At 34.1% G+C, this 21,374-nt stretch overlaps 2 protein-coding genes across 6 annotated transcripts in view; one reads left to right on the forward strand and one right to left on the reverse strand.

Moving 5' to 3' along the window:
* The window catches only part of LOC128858769 (galactosylgalactosylxylosylprotein 3-beta-glucuronosyltransferase I), a 74,201-nt gene extending 53,352 nt beyond the window's left edge, over window positions 1-20,849 (reverse strand). For 2 of the 5 annotated variants that reach the window (XM_054095268.1, XM_054095269.1), the window contains exons 1-2: window positions 20,179-20,849; window positions 19,351-20,101 (exon numbers count right to left, since the gene is read on the reverse strand). In XM_054095268.1, the coding sequence (XP_053951243.1) occupies window positions 19,390-20,101; window positions 20,179-20,393 (927 nt within the window). In that variant the 5' untranslated portion in view covers window positions 20,394-20,849 and the 3' untranslated portion in view covers window positions 19,351-19,389. Of the gene's footprint in view, window positions 1-17,385; window positions 20,102-20,178 lie in introns of those variants that run through there. The other 3 variants (XM_054095266.1, XM_054095267.1, XM_054095265.1) reach the window with 3 other exon arrangements.
* Window positions 5,239-7,715, forward strand: LOC128858768 (E3 SUMO-protein ligase ZBED1-like). Its single transcript, XM_054095264.1, has 4 exons — window positions 5,239-5,439; window positions 5,533-5,595; window positions 5,790-7,387; window positions 7,443-7,715. Exons 1-4 carry the CDS (start codon window positions 5,379-5,381, stop codon window positions 7,629-7,631), a joined length of 1,911 nt encoding a protein of 636 aa, XP_053951239.1. The 5' UTR covers window positions 5,239-5,378; the 3' UTR covers window positions 7,632-7,715.
* Window positions 20,850-21,374: the final 525 nt, after the last annotated feature.

The following is a 21,374-nucleotide window of genomic DNA, read 5'->3' on the forward strand; positions in this document are numbered from 1 at the left end:
GTTGGTAACCCAATAGAGACGTGGTATATTCAAAGACGCATAGAAGGAACAAAAACGTAAAAAAATACGCCAAACATATTGTCAAAAAAGACAACGGTGATACAATAACGACCAATAAAAGAGTTATTATACATAAGGACAATATCAGAGTAAAGGCATGTATGTAATAATATTTACCTTACTTTTCTCTATCGTACTTTGCGATAATATAAAAGATTTAGCCAATAGGAAATATGTACTAGTAGAAGCAGATCCTGTTTACATTTATCAAGACACATCCTTCTTGTATCACATATCTAATCTCTCAAAAATAATCGCGCCATACGAAAAGAATAATGAAATCTGCATATATTTTAGAAAACCAACCTGAAACTCAAATTTTAGTGAACAAAATCGAAACCCTGAAAACTCAACTCATTCCAAATATTTATAGACCCAAAAGATCACTTAACTTTCTTGGCTCCATGTTAAAATTCATCACTAGCACACCAGACCACGATGAATTGTAGAAATCAAAACTACACTTAACATGCTAATAGAAAATAATAATAAGCAAAGAACGATTAATTCACAGTTCGAGAGAATACTCGAAGCCCTCGATCACAAAGCAATAACCGAAAACATTGTTATAGCAGAAGTTTATAATGAACTTCAATTAATAACGAACACTATAAATTTTGCAAAAACTAATAATTTTTATTCTGGCACATTAAATTTGAAAGATGTGTACGATTAATTAAAACACGAAAAGTTGGATCTTCCAATAATTAATATATTACAAAACTTTGGATCAATTTTTAACCCTTTTTCCGCGATCCAATCGTGCTGAATTTCTGCAGGCAGACTCGTGGAAATGTTTTTATTATGTAAAATTAAAAAAAAACAAAATTTTTTCAATTCTCAGATTTTTTTCTAAAAAAAAATTTTTTTCTTAATTTTCGGCATAACTTGAAGGAGTCGAAATTTTTAAACAACTTATTAACCTTTAATTTATTGTTTCATACAACACACTCTGTGCCGTTTGTGTGTTTGTTACAGTTCCGGGAGTTCCGATCATCTGACAGTTGCGCTACTAGCAGACGTATACTTTGACAATTGTTTTAAGTTCTGTTGCGCGAAAACGTCTTTCTGTATATTTCATCTTACGAAAAATGCAGTGCCCGACTCGAAATAACTTTTGTTACGTTTGTGACTTATTCGCACCAAGTAAAAATTTTAAAAATATTACGAAAACAGTGTTTAGTAACTTTTTTTTTTAATGATGTGTATAATTTAAGGTGTTTTCAGTGGTCCGCAGATAAAAAAAAATAGTTGCACGTTATGAATTTTCAGCAAAATTGAATGCTATCGAACAACGTGCATGGAAACGCACAGTTGCCGTTATTGAGCAATTTCTTGGCAACAAACGAGCTGACAATTATAAAAATATTGTTGCAGAAATGATTTCGGCATATGGCGAAATGGGCATATTAATGTCGCTAAAGATCCATTTCCTTCACAATCATTTAAATTGTTTCCCTGGTGATTTAGGAGCTTGTAACGATGAACATGGCGAAAGGTTCCATCAGGACATTGCGGCTATTGAAAAGCGCTTTAAAGGACCAGACATTACGCATATTGTCATATAGTTACATAGTTACATTTAAGGTTAGTCTAAGGTAATATTACTAACAAAAGAATCAACAACTGTTAAATAATAAAAATAAAGAGAATAATTAATAAGTAAATAGAAAGTAAGAGCATAGTTATAAGTTATTAAGGGGTTATATACCTTGTGTTTTTCAAAAAAATCAAAATAAATTTTATTTCTTTATCGTAAAGTACAATCCCTTGAGAACATTTTCCAAAAATTTCATAGAGATCTGAGCAATAGATCGAAAGTTACAGCGTTTTAAATTGTGCGTCGTCACGCCCTGAGCGTACGGCCTCATGCGGCGCTTGAAACTTTAAACGCGATTATCTCAAAAACGTGTTTTTCCAAAAATGCTTTTGCGGTGGACGCGATTGCAAAAAAAGTATTCAACCGATTTTTATAATTTTTTTTTTAAATTGTTCGTAATTGATGTCGCCTCTTAGTGAACGATCAACTTTTTATGTATAAATTTTTATTTTGCAGATATGCATTTTTTAATGCCAATTTTAGGACTGTAGAAGTGGAGTTTTTTAAAAACATGTTCCTATTTTCACAAAAATCAAAATATTTAATATATTGATCGTTCACTAAGAAGATATAACCCTATACTAATGAAATCTTTTCGATTTTTTGATTTCAGTTGACTTGGTGGACTTGAATCGCGTCCACCGCAAGCCTCTTCCAAAAAAAGGGTCTTGGGGGAAAACGCCATAACTCCGCCATTTTTAAATATTTTTACACAAACAAAGCCTTTTTTTTTTTCTTTAAACATTGTAATATCCAATAATAAAAACTTTTATACAATAAAATTATTGCTACATATCTTTAAAAAAAACCCAACTTTCGCTAATTTCACCGGACCACAAGGTATATAACCCCTTAATGTAACTGGATTGAAATAAAGTTTAGTTCTTGAAATGACATTGAAGAGGTTTGTCTGACTTGGATACTTAACTGGCGACGAGGATGAAGATTTTAAAATCTGCATAACTTGACAAGAGTCATTTGTGTTAAAATTTTAAAATTAAGCGAACATATTTTCAAATGTGAATCAAGATGGCGTGTTATTGTTAAAAAAAAAAGATATAAACTTGGATGAGATGAAAAAAAAGACAATACAAATAAAAGACATTGAAAAAAATAATAATAGTAATAAGAAATTATATGAACTGAATACAAATATTATCAAAATTTAAATGTGGCAATACATTTCAGTTTTCACCAGATTAAAAGTGAAAGCAAATTAGAAATTAACTATTTATACCAAAATTATAAAAAAAAGAATATAGAAAATCATAAAAATAAGCGTCAACGTTTTGACCTTTATGAAGGACAGAGAAAACAAAATTTCTCATAAAGCGGAATTTATTTTGGAAACCGCAATATTTGTACATTTCTAGATATCTCCTAGTTAAAATTTTGAGCAATTAAATAAATCAGCAGTAACTTCAAAGTGAGTGGAAAAATAAAGCGTTATTAAAAACAATTACTCTTCTAGGGACAAATTGAAAAAGAAATAGAATCAGTCAAAAACACTGCAGCTTCAAAACATGTGTGCATTATAAAACAACAACAAAACATCCATTAATTTTAAAGAGCATACGATCATACCTATATCGCCGATAACAATATTTCATTAAACAATACTCATTCACTCTTACGACCATATGTATGCGCTAGTGAGTGAGCTTGAATAAGCAGCGAAGCAGTGAAGCTGATTTAGCAACAGCGTTAGCGGAAGCGGAAGAGACAAATCAACAAACAAGTAGCAGCGTACGCATAAGAAGCGGACTCTCACCTTGGGGACTAGTGGAACAGAAAAGCAGACAGAGCGAACATATTCCTCTTTTGCTTTTGAGTCTATTCAAACTCATTTTACTACCTGGATATTATTAATTTTTTGCAACAACAAACATAATGGATGCTTTAACCATAAGTAGGTTCAATTTAATATTGACATGTATAAAGAACATTGAAAGTCTTGATGGCAATGATCCAAATCAATTGCCAGATTTTATAGGCCAAATAGAAAATATTGTACCACCACTTGTCGAATTTGATAGTAATAACAAAAATATAATATTCGGTTACATAAAAAATAAATGTGTAGGTAGAACGAGAGAAGCGATTCATAGATACTCGAATGTGAATGATTGGCCCGTTTTAAAGGAAATATTGGTTAAAAATTTTGGCGAAAAAGAGACTAGTAATGATTTGATGGATGATTTAATAAATAAAATACATAATCGAAATTTAACACATGGTGACAAAACTTATACAACGGAAGAAGTTAATAGAATTTCGCTCAAAACATTTAGAGAACATTTACCCGAGCCTACGCGTACATTAATTTTTGCCAGAAATCCTAATAACTTGGTAGATGCTTACAAAATAATACTTGATGCCAGACATCAAAATTACACTCAATTTGGACCTCCGCGAAATGGTAGCTTTAATACAGTAAAAAGAAATTTTAGTAACGATTATAAAAATACTAAGCCATTTATTAGAAATGAAAAGGACAATTTTCAAAGTATGTATCGAAATCAAAATGAGACTTTTTTAGGAATAATGATTCATATAACAGTTTAAGAAAAAGCAATAACGCTTCATTTCCTTTATTCTTACTGATATATGTACACACAGTTTTCTGCTACTTCGAAATAAACCACTGAAGCGAAAAGAGTAACTTAGCACGCGTCTTTTAATAGGTTATGGTCCCAGAAGTTTCCATGTGGTTTAAAAGTAAAGTTACGTTATAAAGGCATCGTTGTACAGCATAGAGAAGCTTGATGAATCAAGCTAAGAGACATGGACAGTGCAAATGCGAAGTGTGCTGATCCATGCTGGTCTCTGAAAAGCGGTAACGGGGACAAAGCCATCGAATCCTGAGGAGCTTGCGTTGTGGAATGTCAACGACGAGAAGGCTTTGGCCACTATCTTACTCTGCGTGAAGGCGAATCAATTAAATTATGTAAAGAACTGCAAAACATCTGCGGAGGCATGGCAGAAATTGCAGGAGGTGCATAAGGCGCAAGGGCCGGTACAAAAAGTGACTTTGTACAAGCAGCTTTTAAATAAGCGAATGCGTGAAGATGAAAGTATGGTGGAATTCCTTAATTCGTTCACCGGAATTGCAGACAAGCTATCGGAGATTGGAATCGTCATTCAAGAAGAATTACTAAGTACAATTCTCCTATAAAATTTGCCTAACATTTTTGAAAATATTGTCATAGCGATAGAAACACGTGATAGTTTACCCACATTTAGCGCTCTGAAGGTTAAAATTCTAGAAGAAGCAGAGAGGCAAAAGCGGCAAAATGAACCATCGAACGACAACGGACAACAAGCGTTTGTAGCGCGAGAGAATTCAAATAAAAAGCAGCAGAGGAAATTCAACGGAAAATGTTTTTCATGTGGTAAAAGGGGACACTTTGCCAATAAATGCAAAGAGAAGTCGGGAGAAGCGGCAATGAATGTTATAGCAACAGCGAATGCCCCGACTACATTCAACGGATCGAGTTGGTACATAGACAGCGGCGCAACCTCACATATGTGTAACAACAGAAATATGTTTGTACGTTTTGAAAAACATGAAGAAAAAATTTGGTTAGCAGCTAATTCTGCAGTAACAGCATTAAGTAAGGGCGACGTATTAATAAGAATAGAGCTGGGCGGAATATCGATGTTATATCGATGTATCGATGTTTCAATTTGAAAATGAAACATCGATGTTCGTAAACCGATGTTCGATGTTTTCGCAAATTTTGTACCATCACTTAGTAATTGCACGTGGAACGAAAGTGGTAAGTAAGAAACTTTTATGCATTAAAAAACTTTTCTACATTAAAAAAACTGATTAAGTATACCATTTTAATATGAAAATTATTAAATTTTAGGCTTTTGGTGTTGGCAGGCAGTGATTGAAATGGAGCGGTTTGTAGAAAGTTCTAGTGGCAAAGGTAAGATTATCGTTTTATGTATGTAGCTGAGTGCGTATTGTTAATACAAAATATCTACACCTAGACGTCGCTTTGAGTCGTACTTTTTGGGAACGTATACCCAACGCAAAGTGATGACTAGGTGTATAAGAGTACTTGTACATACATACATATATATAATACTACAAATTATTTTTTGTTTTTTTTTTTTGCAGTTTCAAAGACGAGCTCAAAGGAGGTGGAAGAAGAAAACCCAGCAAAAAGAACAAGGTACGGTCAGTCAGCTGTATGGCAATTTTTTAACAAATCAAAGGATGGCAGTTCAGCTAAATGCATTCAGTGTGGAAAAACATATATAACATGTGGCAATACCACTAATTTGGCTGGACACCTGAAACGGATGCATGCAGGATTAACTGTTAGCGAGCTTCCGAAATCTTCAGGGTCTATTTTGTCCTTCATTGAAAAAAAATACGAAGCATCTTCCGCTAGGAAAAAGAGTCTTGATAGCTCACTAATGCACTATATATGCTCCGACATGCGACCGTTCTCAGTTGTTGAAAACAAAGGATTTCGTAATTTTGTCAGTACATTGGATCCTCGCTACGAGCTGCCTTCTCGTAACAAATTGAGAAACACATGCATGCAAGACTTTTACACAAATATGAAAGACAAATTACACTGTATTCTGGACCGAGTGGACTATTGCGCTATAACAACAGATTGCTGGACGTCACGGGCTAACGAAAGTTATATGACAGTCACTTGCCATTTCATCAATGACAACTTTGAGCTAAAAGCAGCTGTTTTGTCAACCAAAAATCTCATTGACGAAACCAACCACACGTCGCAAAATATTGCAAATTCTTTGCGCGAAGTCCTTGTGGAATGGCAAGTTATTGACAAAGTCAGCGCAATTGTTACAGACAACGCGAGGAACGTTGTAAAAGCATGTGAGATTCTACAAAAGCGAAACGTGCCTTGCTTTGCTCATTGCATTAATTTAATTGTCCAAAGCTGTTTTTCCCTTGAAAATATTAAGACAATTATGGGAAAGTGCAAAAGCATAGTTTCGTTTTTCAAGAGCAGCTCAATAGCGTATGCAAAATTTAAGCAAGCCCAGGAACCAATGAAGCCATATAGTCTAAAACAGGAGTGCCCTACAAGGTGGAATAGTGCTTTCTACATGATTGAGCGCATTTTGGCCACAAAGTCAGCTATTGCTAAAGTCCTGTTAGATACTCCGAAAGCAATACTACCTCTATCAGTTGATGAGCTATCTGTTCTGGAAGATTTAAAGCAGGTTCTTTCACTATTCGAGGATGCGACGGTACAAACATCATCCAGCTCTAATGTAACAGTTTCGCTAATTATACCATTGGTTAGCGGACTTTTGCATAATTTGAGTGAAATCAAAGATCGACTAGAAACTGATGATGGCCGTAACGTATGCAACTTGCTAATGGAAGGCATACGGCAAAGACTACTGCCATATGAAAAAAGAACTGTGACTCGTTTGTCGACATTACTGGATCCGCGTTTTAAAAAGGAGGGTTTTTTTTCAAATACAAACTCTATAGAAGCCGAAAAATTTTTAGAAAATGAACTTTCGCCACTTTACAAAGAAAATCACCCTCCAAATATATCTAGCCTGCCAACACCACTATGCGATAAAACTCCACTTCTTAATTTTTTGGAAAAAAACAAAACTCAAAAAATTCGTAATTCCCGAGTTGATTCGATTTTGACCCTTCGTCAATACTTCAACATGGAAAATATAAACTCTAGTTTAAACCCTTTAGACTACTGGAAGGTAATTACATGCTATATAAAATCTAGCATTATAATTAATACTAAACTTTTTTCAGATCTCGACTGATGAGCCATTGAAGATGAGCTCAAAAAAATATCTCTGCGTACCGGCTACGTCAACTGAAAGTGAGCGTATGTTCAGCAAAGCAGGTTTAATAGTGAGTGAAAAACGAAGTTCACTAAAGCCAAAAAATGTGGATATGCTGGTTTTCCTAAATAAAAATGAATGGATCTCAAACAACTGATAAGTTGAGTCATTATATTTTCATAATTTAATTTGTTTGAAAAACTCACAAAACTGTTATGTTAAGTTATCATTATATTTTGGATATTTCATTTGTTTTTAAATTTTCATTTGTTTTTTTTTTCGTAATCTAATTTGTTTTGAAAAAATCAAAATACTGTTAATTTAAGTTTGTTTGAAAAACATTATTTTGTTATTTTTTTATATATATGTTGAATAATGAAGTCAATATTAAATAAATGAAAAAAAAAAAAATTCTTTTACTAACTTCGATGTTTAATCGATTAATCGATGTTTTCAAATAAAAAACATCGAAACATCGATGTGGACAAACATCGATCTTTTGCCAGCTCTAAATAAGAATAAAACAGCGAACTGTTTGATTGCTGAATGTGTTGTACTCGCCGGACGTTAAATGCAAACAATTTGTTATGGTGGGATATTCGTTAGGCCGGCCACACACATACAGTTTCAACTGATAGTTTAAACTGTACCCTACAAGACAGTGCTGAGTACTTTCGCCAAAAATTCCAACACATTGACAAATATTTTATTAGTCTCTAATACATGCGCATTGACAAATTGAAAATTGTCGAAAGAGCAAAAGAGATAACTAAATGTGAAACTCTTTTTCTTGTGAAAGCGCTGTTGAAATGCTCCTTTTTTATACTATTCGTCAGTAATGCCACAGCGGGAGAAATATTGATTGGGTATTTTTTAAAACAAAAATTGGGAATTTACAGTTTCCTTATTTTCATTGATGTAGATACATATAAGTATAAAAAAATAAGCACACTGAGTATAAAATACATAAATAAACAAAAAATTAAAAAAACATACATATTTACATACAAAAACCAACACTCAGTTTTCAATGGAATTACATGTATTCAAAATGTATTCAGGAAAGTGTGATTGAATTTGACAGTGGTCTCATAAAAATTATATTATAACCCAAAAAACATATTATATAATATTTTAAACAATTTATTATATGTATTACATTTAAATCGCGAAATTTTTCCTTCAACGTAAAAACGAACTGTTTTCGTCAATTATTTTTTGTGCTCTATTTCTGGCAGCACGCCATTCCGACTACTAGTTGTTCCCTGGAATTGGCAATACTAAGAAGTATTGAAAGGAATTTCTAGCCGCGCTTTCAAACAAAAAGCGCATCTAGTTATTCATAATTATTCATATTACTCGTGGAAGGCGGTTGTGTTTTTTGTGATTGTGAAAAGTGTATTGTGAAAAAAATCGAGTGTAAATCAGTTATGTATATTTAAATTCTAACCAAATGTTATTTTATCGTGGTTTTATAAGCATTTTGGTAAAATAAGAATTTTTAACGTTCTACGTTACCGGATTTATATCCGGCCATGGACTTCAGCAGTATTCTCCGTATATGTATGGAGAATGCTTATGCTGCTACAACAAAAACAAGAACAAAGTGTGAAGTTGCAATTTTGTGGCTGCTCTGAACAAATTGTGATATTTTGTTCAAAATAGTGAAAAGTGCGATAAAATAATATTTTCATAAAAAGTAAAAATAATAAATATAATAATATAAAAATAATAATAATAATGAAATAATAATAATGAAATAATAATATAGAAATAATAAAAATTTTCTTTTTTTCAGAAGATTATACATAAAATAAAAGGAAAGGAAAGGAAGGAAAATATAACGTGAACTTTAAACAAGGTATTGTAAATTACTAACATAAACTTAAGTAATATAGTTAAATACTAACTAACAAAAATTTTCTTTTTTTCAGATCATACACAAATTTGTCTACAATCAAAATTTAAGTTGCGAGTTATAAATAAGGCATTGTAAATTAATAACTTTATTTTAAGTAGTTAAATACTAACTCACATTTAACATACAATATTTTAGTTAAAATTATGAGCATAAATAGAAAAACTCTTGCCAATTTGATGAGCAAGGAGAATACACTGTTTAAGGGGGGCCTCTACTGTAAAACTTAAAAAAAAATTGATTTTTTACTTTTTGTTGAAACATACTCAGAAACAACTCCAGAATGTTCCATGAAAATCTTAAAAAGAAATCTTGAATAGTTTTCAAGTTATAAAAGTTTTAGCAAAGCAGGTATAAACTGAGCGCTCGAGCGGTTTACGGTCATATGCGCTTGATAATGCGCTTGTTTAAGCGTGTTTTTCTCGAAACCACGTTTTCAAAATTGCCCACATCACAGCTCCGTGAAAAATTAACATATCAAGCTCAAACTTTGATAGTATATTTTTAACAATATTTACTAGTTTTTAAAGCTATGGTGGGAAAAAATTTATTATTTATAACCCCTTTTTTAATAACAAAATGACAACAAAAAAATGTCGATTTTTTAAAAAACTTCAAAAATTTTACAAAAAAATTTTTTTTTTGCAAGTAATAGGCTTAACAACTAAAAATAATGATAATATATATAATAAAAAAAAAATTGTTTTTTTCATTTCAGATTTTTTTTAAATGCGCGACAGTGTGGGCAGATTTCAAAAGGCGTTTCGGGGGAGCGGCTGTACAGCTGCCATTTTGAAATGAAAATAAATTTAAAAAATTTTTTTGTACACTCAAGACCTGTGTTTATGTAACCCTAAACTTTTTTTTACTAATTAAATTAATACAAGTATGAAAACAAAATCCATGAAAATTTGATTTTTACAGTAGAATCCCCCCTTAAAGCGTCAGTTGCAAAACATAGAAAACTGAACGAACTTGCTCATCAAATGGAAGGTGATACCAATAGCAGTAATAGTAATAGAGTAGATTGTTCTAATGAAGATATGCCTAGTACCAGTAGAGCCGCCGGTCTTCAAAATATTTCTGTACCAAACGCAAACTTATCAGATAGTAGTAGTGATGACGACGGATTTTTATTTGACTTTGGAGAATTAGATGATAGGTTAAAAAATGCAACTCCAACTTATGACCGAAATATTGAGCTAAAAGCATGGGCTGTTAGAAATAATATAACACAAAGTGCATTGACTGACTTACTGCAAACGTTGAAGAAGGTTGGGGTTGAAGGAATACCTTTATCCGCTAAAACTCTTTTAGGTACTAGTCGAGAAACAGTAGATATTGTAACAATAGCAGGAGGTGAGTTACTTTTTTTGGGAGTTCAGTTTTTTTTTAAATCAAAAATTTTTGAATATTTGAAAGATGTAGATAAGGTTTATATGGAAATAAGTCAGTGGCAAGAAAATGACGGTACAGTTTTACGTACTTTTATTTGTGGTTTTATATATTCTTATTTTATTTCAGAAATACAAATTCGAAGGCTTCAATTTGGGGTGGAATGTCCCCATGACGAGCGCTCTGCACCAAAAAAGCCTGCTCTTCCCAAAAAGTTGTCGTCATCTAAAGGCAGACACGCGGCAATAATAGCTGAGTTAAGCGCTATCCAGATATGCCAGGACCAAATATTGGCGAAACTGGATAGCGTCGAGACCCGTCAACTGGGCGTTGCTGGCTAAGTAGCTGACATACAAAGTGCCATTTTCGATAAGGTAATAACAGACTTTCACCATATGTACTATATATTTCGTTTGTAACATCGAAATTTCCCTTTTCAGATGCCGGAACGTGGTGAGGTGCAAGCGCAAAGTAAGCTGCTGCGCGAATGCAAAGTGCTGACAGCTAGGGTTCAACAGTCTGTCAGTCGCATCACCGGGGACGCGGAAAGCGAGGAATCCATGGAACTTGCTGCCATGTTTCCCGTATTATCGGTGGAGCAAGTGCAGGCTGTTGAAGCCAAGCTGATAAATAAAGCTTACGCCGACGCAATGGTAACATAATAAAATGAACGCTAGTATAATTTGAAAATAACACTTTTTCTTCCATATGTAGATTGGGCTTCCGGCAAGATCAAAAGGCACGAAAGGGACGGTTGACGGGGTTATGCGTTATCTTTTCACAGATGACGCCATGTACAGCTTCAACTTAGAAGGAAGAGCAGGAAAGATACCACTTCTTAGACTTAAGGCGGTTGAACTTATATTTGGTAAGTCCATAGCAAAAAGAAGAATACCTACGAGTTGCTAACAATTATTTCATTTATTAGACCTCTTTTCAGAAAAAACAAAAGAAGATGTACAAGGCGCTATTAGGAAGTATGTTCGTTTAAGCCACAATAGGTCTAACCAAAAAAAATATATTAACAGAAAAACTTCAAATGTGTAAATGTGTAAATATGTAAAATCTTGAAATGTGTAAATATGTAAAATCTTTAAATATGTAAAATCTTGAAATGTGTAAATGTGTAAATGTGTAAATATGTAAAATCTTGAAATGTGTAAATGTGTAAATATGTAAAATCTTGAAATGTGTAAATGTGTAAATATGTAAAATCTTGAAATGTGTAAATATGTAAATATATAATATAAAATTGTATAACTAGTTTGTAAACAATAAATGAATATAATAATATAAATGTAATTTCATTTTCGTCGTGTAATTTCGAATGAGGAGTTTAGGCCATTTGTGCTGATGAGTTTGTGATGACAACAATGAGGCGTTTGTGCTGATGAGTTTGTGATGACAACAATGAGGCGTTTGTGCTGATGAGTTTCTGATGACAACAATGAGGAGTTTAGGCCATTTGTGCTGATGAGTTTGTGATGACAACAATGAGGAGTTTAGTGTGCCTTTAGAGCAGGGCAGATATATTTTTCAGTTATAAGAAATTGCTATTGGTAAAAGAGAGATAGAATATCACACCGACAAGGGGAAACTATCAGAACTTTCCCACGGCTAGAACAAAAATGTGTAGTTGGATGATGATAGTGATGATGATAATATGAGTGCTAATATGATAGTCAGCTGTCTTGTAGGGTACAATTCAACTGTACAGTCTAACATCCACGTGTGTGGATATTTCAGTTTCAGTTCAATTCAACTCTACAGTTGAACTGAGACAAATGAAATTTTCAATTTTTTAAACTGAAAGTTTAAACTGATTATTACGTGTGTGGGAGTTCGCAGTAATTGAGGAAATCTAATGGGTTTTCACGTAATTCTCTCAATAAATTTATGTCTGAAGATTGATTTCGCCTTTGTAACCACTTTTTACACCATTGTTTACGCTTTTTCGATTTTTTTCTATTTTTTAACAAGATAAAAAGTAAAGCGAAATGGGCGATATCGTCTTGCTTCTTCGAATCCATTGCCAAAACTGAAGAATTGAACTGTATGTGTGTTTGCTTCAACAGTGTACAGTTTCAACTGACGGTTTAAACTGTTCAGTTTAAACTATCAGTTGAAACTGTATGTGTATGGCCGGCTTTAGAATGCAAAGCATATCGTTTGTACGACAAACAGCTTAATAGAATTGTTGTAAAGCGAGACGTACTCTTTAATGAGAATTTTAATAGTAATACAAATATTGACAGCGGCGGCAAAAATAGTATCGAAAAAGCAGATGTGGTACAGTTCTTTGTTGAAAGCGAAAGTGAGCAGAATAATTTATTGCCTGCAACTAACAATGAGGAGCAAGAAAGTGATATTTTGTCTGGAAGCGACAATCAGGAGGAGACTGCTGATGAAGTAGCGAGGGTTGGTAGAGGTCAGTCCAAGTTGCTGCGGACGGGTGAGCGTGGACGGCCTAAAAAGCAGTATAATGTCGTTAATAGTATGGCAAATGAAAATATTCCTGCGGATGTTGATGAGGCACTTTCAAGCGACAAATGTAACGAATGGAAAAATTCTATGGAAGTTGAATTCGCTGTGTTAACAAAGAACAAAACCTGGACGTATGTCGATTTGCCACCAGGTAAGAAAGCAATTAAAAGTAAATGGGTTTTCGCGGTAAAGCGCAACAAATGTGGAAAAATAGAACGCTATAAAGCGCGACTGGTAGCAAAGGGTTGTGAACAACGATTTGGTATCGACTATAATGAAACTTTTTCTCCAGTTGTGCGGTATGCAACGATACGAATGCTTTTAGCGATAGCAGTAGAGGAAAATATGCACTTACACCAATTAGATGTGAGTACCGCATATTTGAACGGTGACCTGCAAGATGAAATTTATATGCAGCAGCCGAAAAATTTTATCAACGAGAGTCAACCGGAAAAAGTTTTGAAATTGCAAAAGGCTATTTATGGTTTGAATCTGGCAGGCAATGGAATTTCAAACGAAGTCCTACAACAAATTTCGTAGCTTGTAAGGACGAGCCATGTTTGTACAGGATGTACACTTAGCCCACAAAGTCTGCGTTCACCTCACTAAATATTATATGTTATATTAATATACAGCACTTATGTATTTTACAAAACAATGCTTTTCGTTTATTTATTCTCTACATATTCAGTTGCAAAACTGTGAAAAAATTGTTCAGATTCGTGCATGCATATGCGAGATAACGGCATTTGAATGTCGCGACAACTAAATACAACCGCCAAAAAGTCTGCGTTCAGTTTATTTGTTTAAATGATACCGTTAGTTTTAAGAATGCTTCTTGCTTTTTATTGCGCAGTTTTTATTATTTGCATATTAGTCAGTTGTTTAACGCACCCAATGCTGCATCTTGTTTACGGAAAGGATTAATTTTTAAGCATGGAGTCAAAAGGAAAAGAAATTAGTGTTGGAGAAAGAAAAATAATTATCAAATTATGGAAAGAAGGAAAATCCTTTCGAAAAATAGGCCAAACTGTTGGAAGAACGTATTCCTCTGTACAACGCGTTATAAATAATTTTAAAGCAACTGGGATTTTAACATCTAAGCCGAGAAATGGTCGTCCAAAAAAATTATCTTTTCGAGAAGAACGCAAAATAATATGCATGGCGAAGACAAATCCGCGAACTACGTCCACAAAAATTGTTGAAAACGTGCAACAGACGTTCAATAAAAAAATTTGTGCGGAAACTGCAAGAAAAATTTTACATAAAGCTGGGTATCATGGTAGGGTAGCCCGTAAAAAACCATACATTTCACATGTCAATCGGCGTAAACGTATTGAGTTCGCTAACGCCTATATAAATAAGTCTCCAGAGTTCTGGAAACAAGTTATATTTTCAGATGAAAGTAAGTATTGCATTTTCGGCATTAAAGGACGTCAAATTGTTTGGCGGAAACCAGGAACAGCGCTGGAAAAACAAAACCTTGTAGGCACTGTCAAGCATGGTGGTGGTGGCATTATGGTGTGGGGTTGTATGGCAGCTGCTGGTGTGGGTAAACTGAGCTTTATTGAATCCACAATGGATAGGTGGGGGTATCTTAATATTTTAAAACAAAATTTAAAGCAAAGTGCAGAAAATCTTGGATTGTCATCAACGTTTTGGTTTCAACAAGACAATGACCCAAAGCACACAGCGGAGGTTGTACGACTTTGGCTATTGTATAATGCTCCAAGACAGCTTAAAACGCCCCCCCAATCACCCGACCTCAACCCCATAGAGCACCTTTGGGATTTACTAGAGAAAAAAATACGACAGCATGTAATAACAAGTAAAGAGTCCTTACGAAATGTTCTGCAGACAGAATGGGAGAAAATTACAACAGAAGAGACAGAGAAGTTGGTATATTCGATGCCAAACCGATTGGCGGAAGTTTTAAAACTACGGGGCTACCCAACTAGATATTAATTTTCTTTTTAAGATAATATTTTTCATATTTTTCATACTTGATGTAAAACTGAACGCAGACTTTTTGGTTATTTATTTCTTTTGTTATGGCACTTATGTCACGTTATATCAATATCGAGAAGATTAATATAATTATTGTTTCTGTTATTTAAACTTAAGAAAATAAGGAATAAACTTATGGCAATAATTTGATTTGAATTATAGATTTATGTTTTATTTTCACATTACACGCAAAAAGTCTAAGGTGAACGCAGACTTTGTGGGCTAAGTGTATATGGAAGTTGAGTTAGTTCTGATCGCGGTATACGTGGATGACATGATCATCGCTTGTAAAAATAAGGTAAGGCTAGAAAAGGTGAAGCCACTTATTTCTGAAAAATTTGAAGTAGTTGACAAAGGTGTTTTGCAACATTTTCTGGGCATCGAAATCGATCGCGATGGGGAAGTTGGTTCCATTACTGTACTGAAGACTGTTGCAAGGCAGATGTAACGCAGTATCAATCTTTAATAGGGGCGCTTATGCATTTGGGCATAACTACCAGATCTGACATTTTGCACTCAGTTTCAAAACTGTCCCAGAGAAATATTGATCCACATATCGAACATATGATCGCGACAAAGCATATTTTAAGATACTTGCGAGGTAGCATTAACTGTAAACTTTCAAATCGCGCAGGTAGCAAACGTGTTGAAGGATACGTAGATGCAGATTGGGCCAGTGACGCTTATGACCGTAAGTCTTACACTGGTTTCATGTTTTTGTATGGACACTGTACCATATCTTGGGAGTCGTACGATAGCGTTAAGTAGCACAGAGGCTGCAATACACTGCAGCATCGAATGCAGCCAAGGAAGCATTATATTTGCAACGATTATTAAAAGATATTGGATTTTGGAAATATGATCCAATTGTACTACACATCGATAACCAGGGTGCACAGAAGCTAGCAATTAATCCTTTGACATTTCTGCGAAGTTGTTGGCTGAAGATTGCCGCAACGGTAGAACATTTTTTCTATACTAAAAAAATTCATGGCTAAATTAAACCACGCATTTGTGAAAAAATTTTGTTTGAAATAAATAAAGGAAACATAATTCAATAGAGTGTTCGAGCAACTAAACGGTGGACTAATTTAGTTTCCGAAAAACTCGGAACGAAAACTGGCGCAGTCGGTAGGATTACAAGAATTTTAATATCATTGAGAATAAATTTCATAGACCACTTTGCGATCAGATTCGCACGAACCATCTCAATTCAGAAGAGAAAAATCAATTAATGACATGTATAAAATATTATTCTGAAATATTTTATCAAGAAAACAACAAAACTGACTTTTACTTCCGCCATTAAACATAACATACGTACGGTTAATAATGTACCAATATTCAGTAAATCTTACAGGAAAGCTTTAATACCCTTAAAACTTTGTTAATAAATGAACCAATCTTAACATACTCACATTTTTTCAAAATATTTATGTTCACAACGGATGCGAGTAATTTCGCCTTAGGCGCCGTTTTATCACAGGATAATCATCCAATCTGTTTTGCAAGCCGTACATTAAACGAGCACGAGTGCAACTACAGTACTATTGAAAAAGAACTTTTGGCTATTGTATGGGCCACCAAATATTTCAGGCCATACATTTTCGGGCGCAAGTTCATTATAGAAACTGACCATAAGCCATTAATAGAAAAAAGCCAGGTTCTATTAAAGAACCGAATTTAAAGCTCGTTAGATGGAGACTCAAACTCTCCGAATATGACTACGAAATTAAGTACAAAAAAGGTACGAAAAACAGCAACGCAGACGCACTTTCGAGAATTGAACCCACATCCATTAGTGTAAACGTTTTGGAATCAAATTCAACAACACTTAAGGAAACTTCTAACCCTATTAATGTTTTCAAAAACCAAATCATTATAAAGAAAATCTACTAAACGCAATCCTCATAGATGATGATCTTTTTGATGTAATAAAAAATACGTACGAGGAACTTTTTTCGAATAACAAATTTAAAATAATAAGATGCACAAAGTTACTTGAAGACATAGGGGACGAAAATAAACTGACCGCTCTTATAGAAAAGGAGCATATAGATAAAAATCATAGAGGTATTCAGGCAGTATTCGAGGAATTAAAATCCCAAATTTACAATCCAAAATTAAAATTAAGAATTACACAACTCATAAATAATTGTGAAATTTGTAATATAGAAAAATATGACAGGAGACCACCGAAATTACCTTATAAACTTACAGAAACGCCTTTGAGACCTCACGAAATTATTCATATCTATGTCTTTTATACATTAGAAAAACAACTGTTCTTGACGATGATCGATAAATTTACCAAATACGCAGGGGCATATAAAATTAACGGACGAACATGGATTGAATTCAAAACAAAATTACTTCAGTATATTATTTAAGTTTTACGGAAAGATAGGAAAAATTGTCGTAGATAACGAACTTGGATTTAAAGCCATACCAATGAAAGAATTTCTTGAAGACGAGGAGATTAATATACATTTCACATCCAGTAGTAATCACACTTCCAACGCAGATGTCGAAAGACTACATAACACAATTAATGAACACCTTCGACTCCTTAGACACGATGAGAAAAATCATCATGAAACAGTAGAGGAAAAAATGATGAGGATAATAGGGTTCTATAATAACACTATACACAGCACTACAGGGGTTTAACCAATTGATTTTGTAAATGGTAAAATTCACAAAGAAAATTAATTAGCTGAATTAACATTTCCGGCATGTGCCGCCCAAAATAAAGTTAAATATTATCAACTTATGCAACAAATGCCAAATTTGCATTTCCGGCACATGCCAACATTTTTTATATTTTCCAGACAAACAATTCTTTGGAATTGTTTTGTAAGTAATTTAGCTCACTAAAAGACGAAATGTGCAAGATAGTCAAAAATAGGGTAAAAGTAATACTGTTGATTATAATTAGCCGGTTCAGTGGAGTTTAGTGATATGATGGAGCGGAGTTGTTAAAATCAATAAAAGTGTAATAAAAATAAAATTCGTTTTTTTTAGTTTCCGAAAAACTCGGAACGAAAACTTCTATCCTCAAAAACAGGCAGCACCAGAATCACAAATGATTCAACGATGATTAAGGAGGTATTGAGCGAAATAAAAGAACTGAGAAAATCAGTCTCCTATTTAAGCAGTCAATACGACGATATAAAACAAATAGTTGCACAATATAACCATAAAATAGCTAACCTTAAAAAAGAGAACAGGTCGTTAAAATCCAGGCTAGAGCAGTTGGAGAAAACATCATTTCTATTTGATAAAGAACGAGTAAGAAATTATGTAATAGTGTCATCAGCCAAGGGGCTATAGGATAACGACCCAGTAGCAGCTTTGATATCGATAGCTTCTGAGGCAAACATTTCCTTAGTAAGTCATGACATTACTTCAGCAGAAACTCTTAAAGAATATAAAAACCAAAGAACGAGATAAAACACCTGATAATATTAATTTAATAAATAAAATAAACATTTAATTTCATAGTTATTCTTTTACCACTGGCAAAATAACTGAAGCCAACAAATAGAAACATTTTGGTTTTAGAAATTAGTTGTCTGCCCAACTAACTTACACTCTAGTTTGTTTTTTTCTGAATTGACGCGTTAGATTTGTGTTTACACGGCATACATATGAATAAATATTTATCGTATTCTGCAAGGCTACTTCGTGGCAAAGGGAAGACACAGAAGATAGGCAGATTTATATAATTGCTTTAGGTACTAAGAATATTTTTTAAATACATACTTTAAATTCGTTTACAAAATACATAAAAATTACAAAGCTATTGGCATAAAAAATTTATAAAAATTTTCTGTTGATAATTTTTGTCTCTAAGTAGTAGATATTTATACATAAAATACATATAAGCATGCAGTTTGGAAGCACTTCGATATAAGCTTCATAAATTTTTCTTGATACGAATATATGTTCGTATTTTTATGATATGCTTTTGTTTTGTCTTGTACAAGGCATGACTGTTAGCCCATGCGTGCCTACTTAAGTACATAATTCTTATTATCGGTATAAAGATTTCAAAATCGCAAATACGTACGTTTCAAATAAATCTTGCTTAGAAAATGCGATTTTCGTGTTAAACTTCCATGCCTTCGTTTGAGCGTTTCCCTTCCTTATTTAGCTTAATTTCAGCGCCCAAATTTGTTTTTTCCGTACGAGTATGCCAGACGAGCACATCCCGGCAATTATTCGCTAAGGGTTGTAGTTGTTGTTTTGTTGTTAAGTGTCGTAATATTTCACTTTCTTGGTATCCACGTTCTACTTCGTAGGCAAATTGTGCCTGTGGATATTTGAATAACAAATCGATGCTAATGGCGAACGCGGCCATATCAATGGGAAATGGTCGCTCCGGTCGCCATGCAGCGTTAAAGCCAATTACTTGGCTATTGTCAGCATTGAGTAGTGGTTTTTCCACCAGTAGGCCACCTACTAAGCCGACTGGCCATACACCAATACGTCCCGGCTCAATTTTTGTCATTTCTACAAAGAGTTCAACACTATAAGAGTTGTCATCATCCATAAAAAACACCGCACTGTGCTGTTGTGGATCTACATTGGCTCGGATCCAACTAAGTGCCAAATTCCGTTGTTCAACCCCACGTGGCTTCATCCAATTGGGGTCTTTCCCTTTCAGTTTAAAGTTTTCCGGCGTCTTAATATTAAGATGCGTTGAACGTTCCAATAAGCTAGCGCGCGTTAATAAGTTGCGCACAACGTCAGTTGTTGTATTGGCATCTTCAATGATGATCCAATGCAAATTGGGTACAAGCATGAAAATATGAGACAATCTGCACCAATCAACGAAATCAATAGTGGTAAATTTAGTTTTTGGGTTACAAAGCGATTTGCATACATACATACATACCTAGTTAATTCTGCCTTTTGCGACGGTCGCGTATATGTTGGCGTTATGGCGTAAATTTTTGGTAAAGACGCCTCCGCCTGTTTAGCGTACATAATTTGCATAAATTCGGGGCCTTGGCAAGTCCGCTTTCCATTACGATGGACCATTAGCAATACCACAAGGAACACTATAACCAGTATGAGTACTTGTCGTGGACGGATGCGCATTTCAGACATGATGAAATCGTAAATTTTTTACGCTTACACTGGGTTATGAGTTAGCTATCAGGAACAAATTAATATCTTTCGAATCCTTTACCTTGCGTCGTTGGTTTCTGGGAACCTAGCGGCTTCTTTTAACGGATTACGTTAGTGTTGCCGTTGCCTGAGAATAAAATAGTACGCCTCTATTTACTTAGCGAGTTCTGGCAATCATTGCACACGTTTTACTTTTGTTTTTTTAAGTATAAATATAGATATTCGCTTCGGTAAGCTTTATCTAGACTTGGCACTCTTCAGGACAGTTATGTGTGCCACTCGAATAGAGCACTCTAACGAATTTATCGCCGAATTCTTATTATTATTTTTATCCCAGAAATTTCATTAATTGAGTTTGCAATGAAATGTGTTAATCGAACCCAAGGTTCAACTGTGTATGGTTAGAAAATGTCTGCACTACGGCAACAGCGGCGTTGTTAAATATCTACGATGAAAAGTTATTCACAATGAAGTGAGCTGCGAGTATAGTAAATGGGTCAACGCTACTCGTAAGTAACCGGATATGATATGATTACTTTGATTTTTTAAGTTCAGACTGTTTAGTGCGTCAATATTTGATCGGGTTAGCTGTAGGTGTGCATAATGACAGTATATCCTCACGGAATGTTATTCGCGAATTACCTTGTTTGACGGCGCAAATCAGCTGTTGACTAATCCGCGTAAGACCCGTCTGTCATACTACCATTTTAATACGAAATAATGCATCAGTAATTCGGTATTAACGCCGCCGAGCTAGAAAGTATTGTTTTAAATAAAGAGATTAGCGCTATCTGACAATGTAAATAAAAATAAACTATTCTGAGCTCACAAAGAAACAAATTTGTACTGTGACACTAATTTGAATGTTGGGTGTTGTTGCTGACAACTAGATGGCGCGTATACGCCAACACTATGCAATTCTGTCATTTGCTGCAAGAGTTTGACCGCAGGGAGTCGCTG

This window comes from Anastrepha ludens, chromosome 3, assembly GCF_028408465.1.
Source record: "Anastrepha ludens isolate Willacy chromosome 3, idAnaLude1.1, whole genome shotgun sequence".
In the NCBI taxonomy this organism is placed as follows: Eukaryota; Metazoa; Arthropoda; class Insecta; order Diptera; family Tephritidae; genus Anastrepha; species Anastrepha ludens.

What these genes read in the sequence shown, in the direction of transcription:
- LOC128858768 (XM_054095264.1), top strand. Translation starts at nt 5,379, where the DNA reads ATGTTCGATGTTTTCGCAAATTTTGTACCATCACTTAGTAATTGCACG. An exon ending in AGAAAGTTCTAGTGGCAAAG is followed by an intron (nt 5,596 to 5,789) that starts GTAAGATTATCG and finishes TTTTTTTTGCAG; the next exon opens with TTTCAAAGACGAGCTCAAAG. An exon ending in ACCCTTTAGACTACTGGAAG is followed by an intron (nt 7,388 to 7,442) that starts GTAATTACATGC and finishes AACTTTTTTCAG; the next exon opens with ATCTCGACTGATGAGCCATT.